General features: G+C 55.9%; 2 protein-coding genes across 8 annotated transcripts in view; one reads left to right on the forward strand and one right to left on the reverse strand.

Annotated features, from left to right (window-relative positions):
• Positions 1-5,484, forward strand: part of TSC2 (TSC complex subunit 2) — a 32,442-nt gene extending 26,958 nt beyond the window's left edge. For all 6 annotated transcript variants that reach the window (XM_059861178.1, XM_059861180.1, XM_059861179.1 and 3 more), the window contains 8 exons: positions 648-723; positions 974-1,060; positions 1,307-1,493; positions 2,291-2,430; positions 2,632-2,710; positions 3,222-3,313; positions 3,577-3,675; positions 4,219-5,484. In XM_059861178.1, the coding sequence (XP_059717161.1) occupies positions 648-723; positions 974-1,060; positions 1,307-1,493; positions 2,291-2,430; positions 2,632-2,710; positions 3,222-3,313; positions 3,577-3,675; positions 4,219-4,386 (928 nt within the window). In that variant the 3' untranslated portion in view covers positions 4,387-5,484. The remainder of the gene's footprint in view (positions 1-647; positions 724-973; positions 1,061-1,306; positions 1,494-2,290; positions 2,431-2,631; positions 2,711-3,221; positions 3,314-3,576; positions 3,676-4,218) is intronic.
• A 352-nt stretch (positions 5,485-5,836) lies between these two features.
• The window catches only part of PKD1 (polycystin 1, transient receptor potential channel interacting), a 79,806-nt gene continuing 72,201 nt past the window's right edge, over positions 5,837-13,441 (reverse strand). For both annotated transcript variants that reach the window (XM_059862095.1, XM_059862094.1), the window contains exons 40-46: positions 12,829-12,994; positions 12,149-12,274; positions 11,820-11,994; positions 11,095-11,382; positions 10,683-10,817; positions 10,108-10,422; positions 5,837-9,795 (exon numbers count right to left, since the gene is read on the reverse strand). In XM_059862095.1, the coding sequence (XP_059718078.1) occupies positions 9,256-9,795; positions 10,108-10,422; positions 10,683-10,817; positions 11,095-11,382; positions 11,820-11,994; positions 12,149-12,274; positions 12,829-12,994 (1,745 nt within the window). In that variant the 3' untranslated portion in view covers positions 5,837-9,255. The remainder of the gene's footprint in view (positions 9,796-10,107; positions 10,423-10,682; positions 10,818-11,094; positions 11,383-11,819; positions 11,995-12,148; positions 12,275-12,828; positions 12,995-13,441) is intronic.

The following is a 13,441-nucleotide window of genomic DNA, read 5'->3' on the forward strand; positions in this document are numbered from 1 at the left end:
GCTCCTGCTTTATTCAGGAGCTGATGCAGACGGGTTGAGCACACCACCATCAAATGAACTTAGGAGACAGAACTCCCAAATGGTGAAAGAAATAGATGGGTAGATTCCTCCTCTACTTAATATACCTAATTTAGGGGCTATGGCTTGACTACAGGTTATCCAGAGTTAATTTTGCTGTGAACGGGGTGGATTGCTAGTTTTGCATTTCAAGAAATAGAATGTACAAAATCCTAAGAAGGAAAATAAGGGTTTTAATAATTGCTTTTTGAACCTGTCCAAAATTACATGATGAGACAATTTTCATCTGATTGAGGGCAGGTAAAATGCAAATGTCTGTACAATCATGTGTCTGTGAGCCTAGAAATGTCCCCAGAGCTGTGGAGGGCACTCCTGCTCCTCCATTCCCTGCCTTTGAACAGGGAATTTGTGTGGCTGCTGCTGTTTGAAACAGCATTGTTTTTCTGACAGGGGTCTGTTGCAAACTGCAGGTAGTCCAGGCACTCAGAGTGTCTCTAAAAGATGAATAATACCCTATTAGCATTTTAATTCCTCCCATTTTTCTGCTGTACATAACGTTCTTACCTCCAGCAGATCAAAACTGACTTAATTTTTATGGTAACAGACCTCTCCCTCCTTCTCTCCTTCAGCTTTGTGTTTTTACAGTTGTACCACTCCCCCTTCTTTGGTGATGAAAACAACAAACCCCTCTTGTTACCAAATGAGGTAAGCAAGGAGTTGTACAAATCCTTCATTTTTTTTAACCTCATGACTTTCTTGGAATGCAGATGATAGTTACATATATCCAGCTCTGGTGCTGCAGTTTAAAGGTGTTTCCTACCAGCAGTGCCACAGGTGGGAGATCTCTGTGTTGGGGTTGTGGAGGGGATTTTTTAAAGCTGGCAGAATGCTGGGATGGTTTGGGTTGGGAGGCACCTCCCAGGCTGCTCAGGTGAGGTCTCTGCTTTGGTTGCAGACGTTTGAGAGGTCGGTGCAGCTCCTGGATCAGATCCCATCCTATGACACACACAAGATTGCAGTGCTCTACGTTGGGGAGGGCCAGGTGAGTGTGTGCAGGGGCCTGAATCCTTGTGGGGAATCTCTCCAGCTGTGGGGTTTCCCTGCTCCAGCTGTGGGATTTGCCCTGCTCCTGCAGCAACCTTCCTTTTCCTTAATTTCCTGCGCTAAAAATCAGCGCCTGCATGAAACCTTTCTCTGAAGGCAATCACCTAATCCCAGAAGGGGTTTCTGGTGCTGGTGCAGTGCTGCTGGCACTGAGTGTGACACGTGGCATGTCCCTGTGTCCCAGAGCAACAACGAGATTGCCATCCTGTCCAACGAGCACGGCTCCTACCGCTACACCGAGTTCCTCACGGGCCTGGGCAAGCTCATCGAGCTCAAGGACTGCCAGCCAGACAAGATCTACCTGGGTGGCCTGGACGTGTGTGGGGAGGACGGGCAGTTCACCTACTGCTGGCACGATGACATCATGCAAGGTGAGCTGGAAGGATGGTTTGTGTCTCCTCACCTTAACTGACCTGCCTTCCACACTGGTTCCTTCCCAGGGGAATATGCTGGGCTCTGATCCCCTCCTGTTCTCTCTGGTAGCTCTGCAAGCCATGTGATAAAGTTCAGGCCAAAACATACCTGCCTTACTTAACAAAAAAACATCACACCAGTTTATAATGGTCTGCTCTGTGAAAAGATCTGCTCTGTGTATCTGTGAAATTATCATCTCTTTAAAGGCTGGCAGGGTTTGGTTTGGAGATTTAGCTGCTGTCCCCAGCTGCTGTAAAAGCTGTTCACTGAGGGTGGTGTCATCGTTTCTGTGTTTCTCTGAAGAGCAGTTCCGAGCAGGGGATGTCACTGCTGTGGCCATGGCTTGTGTCACTGCAGTGTCACCCAGCTCCTGCAGCACAAAGCAGTGCAGAAATCATCCCAGATCCAGCAGGATATGCTGAAGTTCCCAGATTTTTCCCCACAGCTCTGTGCTCATCACATGGAGTCCAGTTCCACCTGGGGCTCTGCAGAGCTCAGTTAGAACGAGTCCTGGTTTAAGCTCTTTTGCCTCTTTCCTCCCTAACCCAGGCTCTCCTCCCTGTGCTGCTGTGGTCCTTCCCACTGGCTGCTGCCCTCTGTGCCCCAGGACCCCTGGAGCACCCAGTGGGACTGGATTCAGCTGTCACAAACGAGGGCAAACCTACTGAGGGAGCACAGTTTGTATTTTTATTACTGGCATGTGAGCACTGCTGCTTTCCAGCCCAGCCCAAGGATCTCTGTGTTCCCTCTCCAGCCATTTTCCACATTGCTACTCTGATGCCCACGAAGGATTTGGATAAATACCGCTGTGACAAGAAGAGGCACCTGGGGAATGATTTTGTTTCCATTGTTTACAATGATTCTGGAGAGGATTTCAAACTGGGCACAATAAAGGTAGGGGACTTTCCTCGTGGCTGTGTTACAGTAGGAGCTCAGGGTTGTAACCCTGTGTGTGTGGGTGTTCCCCTAAAAGCTGTGTGGGCATTATGGGGGCAGCTGTTGGCTGTGGTGGCTTCACTGGTGTGTGTTTATGGCATTCTCAAACCACGATGCTGCCAGGGAAACATTCTGACTGGTTCATTGGCTTCTCCTCAGGGGCAGTTCAATTTTGTCCATGTGATCATCACCCCCCTGGACTACGACTGTAACCTGGTGACGCTGCAGTGCCGGAAAGGTGGGAATTCCTCAGCCTTTGCTGTGCTGGGGGCTTGTGTTTCAAAAGTTAAAACTTCCAGGAAAAGCTCTCTGGAACCAGTTTGCCCAGTTACATCTGGCTTTGCCCTGCTCATGTGCCTTCTCTGGATTGCTCATGCTGTGTTCAGGCTCAGGACCCAGTGCCAGCAGCAGAGCAGACCCCTGCCTCCAGCAGCTGCTTGGGAATGCTGGAGGACATGAAGGGTTCAGCAGTGCTGGTGCAGGTGTTTTACCAAAAGTGTTTCTGGCTCACACATGGTTCATGTGAGAGCCCAGCAGGCTCTCCCCAAACCTTTATGGAGCAGCCAGAATTTGAGAGCCAGTTGTGTTAAACTGCAGAGCAGGTTCTGTTAGAGCAGGAGCTGTGGAGCTTGTGGGAATGTGGTTGATACAATTCCTCAGGTTTATTTGACTTAGATATTTAGTTACTGGCAACCTTCTAGTTCTTAACTGTCTTACGAGAATTTTTTTCCTGTTCCTTTAAACTGAAGACATGGAGGGTCTGGTGGACACGAGTGTTGCCAAGATCATCTCTGACAAGAACCTGCCCTTTGTGGCCCGTCAGATGGCCCTGCATGCCAACGTGAGTACCCCCAGCTTCCTGAGCTTCCAGCTGCTGCCTTGGGCCATCAGCAGCTTCCAGGGAAACAGGCAGGGCCTGCTAAAGCAAAGAAACAACTCTTCTACTTGACCTTGAAGCCAGACTTAGCACCTGAACAGTCCTAACTCAGAGCTGGATTGCAGTTGCTGTCAAACTGCTCTGAAAAATTGGATTAATTTTATTGTTGCGGTTATGTTAATGTGGCTCCTCTCTTTCCCTGCTTCTCCCCACCCTTCCCAACCCAGATGGCTTCCCAGGTGCACCACAGCAGATCCAACCCCACGGACACCTACCCCTCCAAGTGGATCGCGAGGCTGCGCCACATCAAGAGGCTGCGGCACCGGGTGAGTGCAGCTGCTCTGAGGGGTGGGACTGAGCTTGAGTGAGACTCTGCCTGCAGCTGAGGCAGGTGAAACCAGCTGTCAGAACTGGCTGAGGGAGAGGAGGGCTGTGTGTACAGCAATTAGAATCCAGCTGGTCGTGGAATCACAGAGTTTGGGTTGGAAGGGACCTTAAGGATCATCCAGTTCAAGTGTGGCAATGTCAAACAGTTTCACTGGCAGCAAGGGCTTTGGGACGCTTGATCCTGGAAATCCAGAATCACTGGTGTTGGAAAAGCCCTCCAGACCCTTGAGTGCAACCTGTGTCCAGTGCCCATCTTGTCCCCAGCCCAGAGACGGGCACCTCCAGGGATGGGGACTCCAAACCTCCCAGGGCAGCCCCTTCCAGTGCCTGACCACCCTTTCCATGGGGAAATTCTTCCTGGTGTCCCATGCTTGGACACAGAGTGGCACTGCCACAGTGTCCTGGTAACCTGCCCTGCTCAGATGGAAATTTGGCAGAATTTTGGCCAGAATGGAGCTCACCTGCTCTCTGTTGCCTTTCAGCTCCGTGAAGAGACACAGTACCAGAGCCCTGGTCTTCCCCTGCAGCTGCACCCCTCTGCCCCCACAAAGCCCCCTCCCCAGATCCCCCAGGACCCCCCTCCCACCTACGAGACAGGGCAGAGGAAGAGGCTGATCTCCTCTGTGGACGACTTCACCGAGTTTGTGTAGGGCTGGGCTCAGGGTGTCCCTGCAGGGACACTGAGGCCATGGAATTGTGTTCCCTGCCTGCTGATCCCTGCAGCTGCATGGACACAGGGATTGGGAGGCGCAGCCTGGCTGCTCCTTTGCATGTGAACTTGGCACTGAACCTGCCAGGAGCTTTGGGTGCCCCTGAGGATGACACTGGATTCCCAGCAGAAGCTCCCAGAGGACCAACCCGCTGTGTTTGGTTTGATTTGAGCTGTTTCAAAGCTTCTCTGTTGGGAACTTCCCTGCAGAACCTTTCTTTGGACTCCTTCCACACCAGCTCCTGGTGGAAGCAGACAAAGGATGATATTCTACAAATCCTCATGTGAAGGTACAGGAATTGAGGGATTTTTGAGGACTTTATTGGGAATTAATGATGAAGTATTGAAAATCCAGTTGCTATTTCTGAGCACCCCAGAATCCCAGCTCCTCCCTGAACCTCAAGGCTGTCAGCACTTGGACTCTTCAGGCTCTGACTCATTCTGCTGCCAGCTCTGGAAAGAGTTAATTTGGGTTCTCTCCTGCCCAAAATGCTGCTTATGTTCCCAAGATTTTTCTTCATTTTGGCCATCTGCAGAATTTCCCTGGTTGCAGGAATGCTGGGGTGTCTCACCCTTCCCCAAGCACCTGATAAATCCCTTTTTGACTGCTGACAAGTCTTGGGGCATCATCTCCCCACGAGTTTTGCCTATTCCCTGACAGAGAGGCTCTCAGGGGAGACTGAAGCAGTTCAGTTGGAGCTGCCAGGGCAGGTGGGCACAGCTGGAGTGGGACTTGCAGCCCATCCTGAGGCAAGGAGGGCACCAGACACTACACCACCCAACTGGGAGGCACCTCATAAGCTGGACTATACTGTGAGAACTTCATCTCCTGCTTGGTCTGTGAGTGGGAAGCGTGGCTGTGGGAATGGCTGCCAGCAGGGAGATGAAGACAAGTGCAATGTGCACAATGTGGGACTGTGAAGGGACAGGTGAGGGGACAGAGGGACAGCCCTCACCTGTGCAGGTGTGTGGGAACACCAAGTGTCCGTTGTGTTTGAGTGTTTATGAGTCATAAGGAAATAAAATATTTGTCTGATCAGTGTGGTCTTGATGTCCTGGGAAAGTTCAACATAAATCCTTCCTCCTATCCTGGTTTAGATTCCCAGCCTGGTTTGCTCATGGAACCACCCCCCCACCCCTCCCAGTGCTGGACACATGGATTCCTGGCTGTGTTCCAGTCCTGGACTGGGATATTCCCTCTGCTGGGGAGGGGACTTTGTCACCTTAGTCCTTGTGCCACCCCCAGTGACCATAGGTGAGCTCATTCACTAACACCAGCCCTGATAGGCTGGAGGATTTTAGGAAGTCCTTAATTAAAATTATGGCTGCAGAGAGGATGAGGGTGGGGTGGAGAGGAGCATCTGGAGCAGGACAAAACCACCTGAGCCAGGTTTTAGCAGTCAAGTGTTTATTTGACTTTGTCACTTTGTAAGAAACATCCCCACAGTTACAAAATACACCATTTTTGTTTGCAGTGAAATGCTGACCAGACAGGAACTGTTGGCATTTTGGTCACAATCATTGTTCTTTAAAAAAAAACCAAAAATTAGAAAAAATAAGGCACTTACAGAAGTCCCTCCCTCTCCCTTGGAACGAATGGATGGGGGTCTCATTTTTCATTTAAGCAGCTTGATCCTGATACATCACTGTGAGATTCAAGGCAATAAATAAGACACCATCTCTCGGTGACTACAGACACAAAAATATACATTCAGGGGGGATTTACGGGCTTTGAGTCAAGTTTATTGCTGTGAGGGTGTGACTCCATGACTGAATCCCTCTGGCTGCAGGGGAACCTTAGCTGGGACATGGAGGGGACCCTGGGACACGGCTGGAGCTGGCACAGGAGCTGCTGGAAGAGAACCGAGAGTGCTGGAAGCTGTGGGTGCTGCCCACCACGCAGGGCTGGGCTTTGCAAGGGACTGTGGGGGGCAGAGCTGCTCTCCGTACTTCAGGGAAGTAGGGCAGTTGTCTGATCCCATTCCTGCTCCTCTGGCATCAGGAGGAGCACTTGGTACAAGTCACACACACCGAGTCACACACACACGGACACGCAGGGCAAGGAACAGGCACCTGGGAACAAAACTCCAGATGGATTTGGGGAGCATCTTTGTTCCAGCTGTCCCTTAGCTTAGGAATGGCTGCTCAGAAACATTTGGGGCCCTGCTGGCCCCTCCTTCCCTCCTACTCCCAACCTCTTCTAATGAGGATACTCGAGCTGAGAACTGACCATCAGGAACTGAACTTTTTGGCTCTTCAAGAGACTTCCAAGACCTGCTTGGTTTATTTGGGACCTTTCAATCACTGAATACTCCCACAGAGCCCGTGGGGTGGCTGGATCTACACCCTTGGTGCTCCACACGGGTGAGACAGGTTGTGCCAGGGCAGGGGTGGGGGAAAGGAGCTTTGGAGCTGGAGGGACTCCAGCCCTGGGCCCTGGGAACATCCCAGCTCTCTGGGACACCTCACCACTGCTCCTCTTACTTCCTTGCTTTGGGAACATGGCACTGTCCTTGTCACCAAAAAGGAGTCATGGACATGTGCCAGCGCTGAGCCTGGTGCTGTGCTGCCTGGGAAGTTAAAGAAACAAATCCAAGGCAAATAGTTTTCTATCTCTGGCTTGAAAACCAGGTATTTTTTCTGAGCACAAAGCTGACCAGCACCTGGTCCCAGCCCCGGGCTCAGCCTCCAGCTGTTGGTTCTGCCTGCTGCAGGCACCTCCCTGTCCCACTCCTGCCCTCGGGGCCCTTCTCTGCCCTCTCCCCCCTGTCCTGGTTACCAGGATTGCATTTCTCCCCTCTGCACCCCATGTCTCTGTGCCCTCTGCTCTTCCAACACCTCCATGCTGACCAAGCACCACTTCACTTGTCTTCTCCTGCCCTCACCCCTCTGCAACCTTTCCACAACATGTCCTGCACAGCACCTGAGTTTTCCAAAGGTAACTCAGACCTGTCCCAAAGGCATCCCAGAGCAGCCAGTGTCCCCCTGCAGCCACCCTGACTCACATGGCCAGGGGAGCACATGGATGCTGGAATGAAATCTTCCCAAGTACCCAACCCAGCTGGGAGCTGGAGGGGAGCCTCAGGAGGGGATGGAGCAATGGAAGTGCTTTAGGAGCCCCCTCTCTCCACCTGGAAAAGTCTCCCTGCCCTGGGAAGGTGCTTTGAGGCCCACCAGCACCAGAGGCTGCTGAACCCAAGGTCCCTGCCCTGCAGCTCTGCCCCCTTCAGCCTTCCCTTCCCCCCTCTCACCTGTCCAAAGCATGGAGCAGGTTCTGGAACACACGGAGGAGCCCACTGGGGGCTTTTCCCCATCCACCTGTGGCCACTGCCCCGAGCCAGCCCAGGAGAGCACACGCACCACACACACACAGACACCCAATCCTTATATACACGGGACATTCCCAGGAAGAAGCACTTAATACATCCTTTAAATAACTCTGACAATAGTGTTCTGTCTCCTATCTACATGTTTCAAACACGGTACCGATGCTATGAAAATATAGCAAACATACAAAAATATATACATTTAAAAACCAAACAAACCCCGTATAAATTACTTACAATAGCCATAAGGTGAAATGGAGCTGAGGAGGGGAAGGCAGCCCCTGGGAGGGCTTCAGGCACCCCCAGGCTGTGATCTGGGGAGCCCCATGGCACAGGCTAGCTGTAGCCCAGCAGCTGTAGCCCAGCACATGGTGAATCCCAGCTGGCAGGGCTGGAGGGACCCCAAAAAACTCCCTCAGGGCTTCACCTGCCTCCTTTGTGCTCAGGGAAGGTGCTGGCACTGCTGCCTGAGCTGGGGCTGTGCTCCCCTCCTCCCTGCCCATTTCAGTTTATGATTTAAACAAACAAAATACTGCTTTTGTGATATATTATCCCATTCTTAGCTCGCACGTGTCACTGGTAGCCGAGGAAAGCCTTGTTTAAAGTGCTGGGCAGTACATAGGAACAAGTAAACCAAAAAAAAAAAAAAATACATATACTTAGGGCAATACATTCCTTGGGTTAGAGAAGCCAAGCAGCCAGCGGCGCCTGCACCCCGGGGCCACGGCGGGGGGACAGGGCGGGTGGGGACCGCAGTGACACCAGCACGTTGGGAACCCCACGCTGGGAGTTTGGGAACCCCACGCTGGGAGTTTGGGAACCCCACGCTGGGAGGTGGCTGAGACAGCCCAGGGGTCTCTCGTCCCCAGCTCGCTGCAATGTCCTTTGTTTTAAATATTGGATTTCTTTAAATACAAATAATAGTACCAATTTCTGGAGGATAAAAGTAGCCAATACTGGAAATTAACTGCTCTGGGTGTAGATAGCATTTCTCTATATATCTATTTATGCTTAAAAAACAAGGTGGGTTAAATACCTTCTCGAAAGCTGTCGCTTTCCTCCACAGTGCGTCTGGTCGACAAAAATCCAAGACTTGGTTCAAACCTTCAAGGCCTGAGGCTCTCCTTTCCCTTTCCCATCCGGCACAGCCAGCAGGGAAGGGGGGAGCTTTGTCCCGTCCCCCTGTGCCCACCCCAGTCCCACCTGTGGCCGGTTGCAGCCGGGGCTGTTGAACACCCCCAGCTGCTCCCTGTGAGCCAGCAGGGATCTCCTGCACCTGCTCATGCCCCGGGGAAAGGCTCGGCCTTCTCCCCTTCCATCTCTACCACTGGAACGCTCCCTGGGGCCGCTTCCGGAGGGCCGGTGGCCGTGCCAGCGGCGTGGCCGGAGCGCCCCCGTGCCCGGCTGGCCCAGCCGCCGCGGCAGCCCCGGGCGGGCACAGCCCACCCAACAAAGCCCTGCCAGGGCATCGCTCCCGCACCCCGTTACTTGACCGTGGGGTGCACCCGGTTCTTGGCCCGCAGCGGCCGCTTCCTCCTGGCCGCACAGGGCTTGCCCGCCATGCCCGCGGCCGCGCTGACCCCGCGGCTGGCCCGCAGCAGCCGGCCGGGCACGGGCACGGCCCCGGCACAGCGCGGCGACAGCGGCTCCGTGTCCGGCGCCTCCGGGGACGGGCCCTGCTCCGAGCTGCCCTCGGGCCCGCGGTGCCTCCTGCGGGCGCGGCGGCTGCGGGAGAACTCCAGCAGGTGCTCGATGCGGGACACGTCCTCCGTCACCTGGTTGACGCGGTCGAACTGAGCCAGCAGCATCTCGAAGAGCGAGAGGAGGCGCTGGATGTCAGCGTCCACCTCCAGGCTGTCGCGGGCGCTCAGCACCAGGCTCAGCCCGTCCAGCTGGCTGGAGGACGTGGAGGTCCTGGAGCTGTCGGAGGCGGCGCTGGGAGTGGGGCCACGGAAGGACTTGGAGTCGCTGGAGTCTCGGGAGGGCAGCGGCTCCATCCCCTCGAACCTCACCTTGTGCCGGAACTGGGGGGGAAGAGGAGAAAGGGGAAGCGTTAGGGCAGGAAGGGGGAACACTCCAAACAGCTCCAGGGCTGCTCCCAGCCATTCCCGGTGTGACAGGCATGGGCTGGATCCCACATGGGACTGAGGGGCTGAGAATGGGCAGCTGATGCCTGTACAGTTCCCCATCTCTCTTGGGCCCCCAGGGGTGGTCACTGCTCCAGCCCTCACCTGCCAGGAAGGCAGGGAAAGGCTAAGGATGGTGGGTGCTGCTCTGTGCCAGCATGCTCCTTCTCCACAGAGCCCCAAGGCTGGCCTCACCCAGGCTGGCCTCACCTCCTTGGCTTTGCTGAAGCCCATCCACATCTTGAGCCTGCGCACGAACAGCTCGACCATCTCGTAGTCCTGGGGCTCGAAGGCGGGCCGGTAGAGCTCGAAGTGCATCTCGCGGTAGCTGTGGATCAGCACCACCGCCAGCAGCCGCAGCACGATCCACGCCTCCAGCACCACGTAGGAGGTGCAGAAGAGGCAGTAGAGCCCCGAGGCCTCGGGCAGGCAGGGCCGGAGGCTGGCGCCGCCCCGCAGGAGGGCCAGCAGCAGCAGGAGGCTGCTGCCCACGCTGCGGAAGGACTCGGAGGAGGAGGAGAAGAGCTGCGGAGGGACGGAGGGGATGTGTGAGAAGGGAGCGGCAGCAGAATGTTCCCCTGACCTTCAATATCCCCTCCCACGTGGGCCCTGAGGGGTGGCCCACAAACGGGCTGGGGCAGGGACAGCCCCTGGCCAAAGGTGCCGGCAGCAGGATGGGCACAGAGTGCCCAGGGGACACAGGGGCTTTGCTCATGTCATGAGGGAAAAGGGGCAGCAGGACCACCAGCAGCCCCTCTGTGAGGGAGGGGGACAGGGGTGCTCACCAGGAAGCCGAGCTGGGCATAGGCCAGGAGGAGGAGGGCGAAGGCCACCCCTGCAGCCATCAGCTCCTTCACGGACTTCTGGAAGGTCTTTCCAAACACTGACCACTGCCGGACGAAGCGCAGCTGCTGGGCGGCCTGGGAGGGGAGAGGAGGCAGTTCCAGACACAACCCCAGCCCAGGAAGGGTGAGAAACACGTGAGAAACCCAAACCCCAGCAGAGCACAAACACCCCAGCCTGCAGGTTCCTTGCAGACAGAACCACCTGACTGAATTCCCCAAGGGAATCGAGGGCCCAGAGACCTCAGAGACCCGAAGTGCCCAGCAGAGACACGTGGCCCCCCTGCCACCCCCTCCCCTGGCAGGGCTGTGCAGGGCCAAAGCACCCACGGGCAGCTCCCCCAGCCCGCCGTACCTGCACGGTCAGGAGGAAGAGGAGGGAGGCGGCCAGGCTGCTGAAGACGGAGCTGAGGAAGGCCACCTGGTAGAAGTTGGTGAAGCCCCTGCGGTTGCTGAGGTACCTGAGCCACTGCTGGTCAGCCAGGGTGGCCTGGCTGAGGTGCACCAGCACGGTGCACGTGGTGAGCAGGATGAAAAGCCACTGGCTGTAGTTGCCCCACAGGGTGAAGTAGGCTCTGCCTTCCTTCTTGATGGCCAGAGACTCCGACACCACGAAGTAAACCACAAACAGCATGAGGAACACCTGGGGGAGGAACAGAGAGGTCACCAGGAGAGGTGATGGAGACATTATCAGGAGAGGAGGAGTGGAGAAGGTACCAGGGGATGAGAGGACAAGCCCTGACTGCTGTGCTGCACCCAGGACAGCAAAATCCCCCCACACCAGGCCAAGTTCCACCACTGCACACCTGGAGCACCCCCTGCATCCTGCCCTGCCCTCTCACTCATCCATCACCCCAATCCCTGCTGAAGGCCCCCAGTGCCCACACCCAGTGCCCCTGCGGCAGGGTGGCAGCACCCAGGGGATGAGAGCTCTGCTGACACCACACCCAGGCAGGGTGACAGATGTGGGGACAAGTGGCCTCAGGCAGAGCAGCTCGAGTCTACAGTGCCCAGGCTGGGTGAGGGTCCCCAGAGCCCCCCAGCAGAGGGCACGGGGTGCAGGGGAGGCCCCACACTGACCATCATGAGGAGCTGCAGGGTGACCCCCTCGCTGAGGCGCAGCAGGGGGAAGGGGCTGATGGTGACAGCAGCGATGGCCTGGCCAGCCCCGGGGAACTCCAGGCGCAGGGTGAGGGCCACGTGCAGGTCCACGCTGGGATTGTACTGCAGCAGCTCCACAAACACTGCCCGGCTCCTGCAGGGGGACAGCAGCAGCTCAGGGGCTGGACAGCACCAGCTCTGGGGCCACTCTTGGGTGGGACATGGGTCCTGTGCCCTGTGACACTCCAGCAGCACTGCTGAGGAGCCCAGGTGACAGCAGCACACTCCCTCTGCCCTGCCTCACTCACATGTTGTCGATCCACGTGTGCTGCTGCAGGAACTCCAGCTGAGCCCGGCTCTCCTCCAGGGAAGGGCCCAGCTCCTGCACGTAGCCACTGCTGTCGTAGAAGGAGATGTAGCCCCAGTACCAGATCCTGCAGAGGAAGAGGAGCCGTGGGTGAGGCTGAAGGACACTGGCTGCTCTCCTGCATGGCAGGCCAGGATCTGATCTGGTGTGCAGATGCAGATCCTGCCCCTCAGGATTTATTGCACAAGACAGATTACAGGGGTGCACTGATCCACCTCAATGCTCCCAACCCCAGAACAGCCCCAGGCCCTGTGGATGGAGATGATGCCTCTGGGGACAGACCAGAGCAGAAACCAAGTGTGATTTATGTCCTGCCCAGGGTGCAGGACAACCTGCTGTCACCCCTTGAGCAGAAATCTGGGGTGCTGGGTTCCCCTGCCCTGTCTGTGCCCTGGAAGGAGCAGAGTTGACCCCTCTGTCCCCAGGCCCCCAGAACAGCACAACACTGCTGCTCAGGCCATTCAGAATTTCCATGTCCATCCCCCTTTGCCAGGCTCAGGGGCTGAGGTGAGGGCTGGGAACAACCCAGGGCATTGTAAAGACCTTGGAGAGGTGTGTGAGGGTCCCTGGAGGAGCAGCAGGGGTGGGAGCAGGAGTGGGAGCAGGCAGGACAGCCCTTACCCTGCCAGGTCGGGTGCTGAGTGTGCCCATGCCGCCGTCCCATTCCCGGCTGTGCTCTCCCAGCCCACTCCATAGTCAGCAGTGGCAAAGCTGTGCAGGTCAGTGCAGCTCCTCTGGGCACTGCCCATGCCCTGCAGGATGTCCTGGGCACTCTGCTGGCACTCAGCTGCAATGAGACCAGCCTGTGAGCCCAGCACAGCCAGCATGGAGCTCACCTTCCCTCCCAATCCCTCCAAACCCATCCCCACCGGAGCACCAGGGTGAGGGAATGGGCATGCACAAGTCAGGGATTCAGGAAAGGATGGATGTTAATCATAAAAATAGAGCTGTCCAGTTTAGGAGTCATGACATAGCCATGCCTCCAGGTCAGAGTGGATTAGCTGGGTACAAGTGGAGGAGAACAGACATCCCAACTGGCCTTGGGTAACTGGGGACCTGCACTCTGGTCCCTGGATACATCACTGGCTTCAAACGGCCAGAGGGCAGGGTTAGATGGGATATTGGGAAGGAATCGTTCCCTGGGAGGGTGGGCAGGCCCTGACACAGGGTGCCCAGAGAAACTGGGGCTGCCCCTGGATCCCTGGAAGTGCCCAAGGCCAGGAAGTGTCAGGTA

The sequence above is a fragment of the Haemorhous mexicanus genome, chromosome 17, assembly GCF_027477595.1.
Source record: "Haemorhous mexicanus isolate bHaeMex1 chromosome 17, bHaeMex1.pri, whole genome shotgun sequence".
Taxonomy (NCBI): Eukaryota; Metazoa; Chordata; class Aves; order Passeriformes; family Fringillidae; genus Haemorhous; species Haemorhous mexicanus.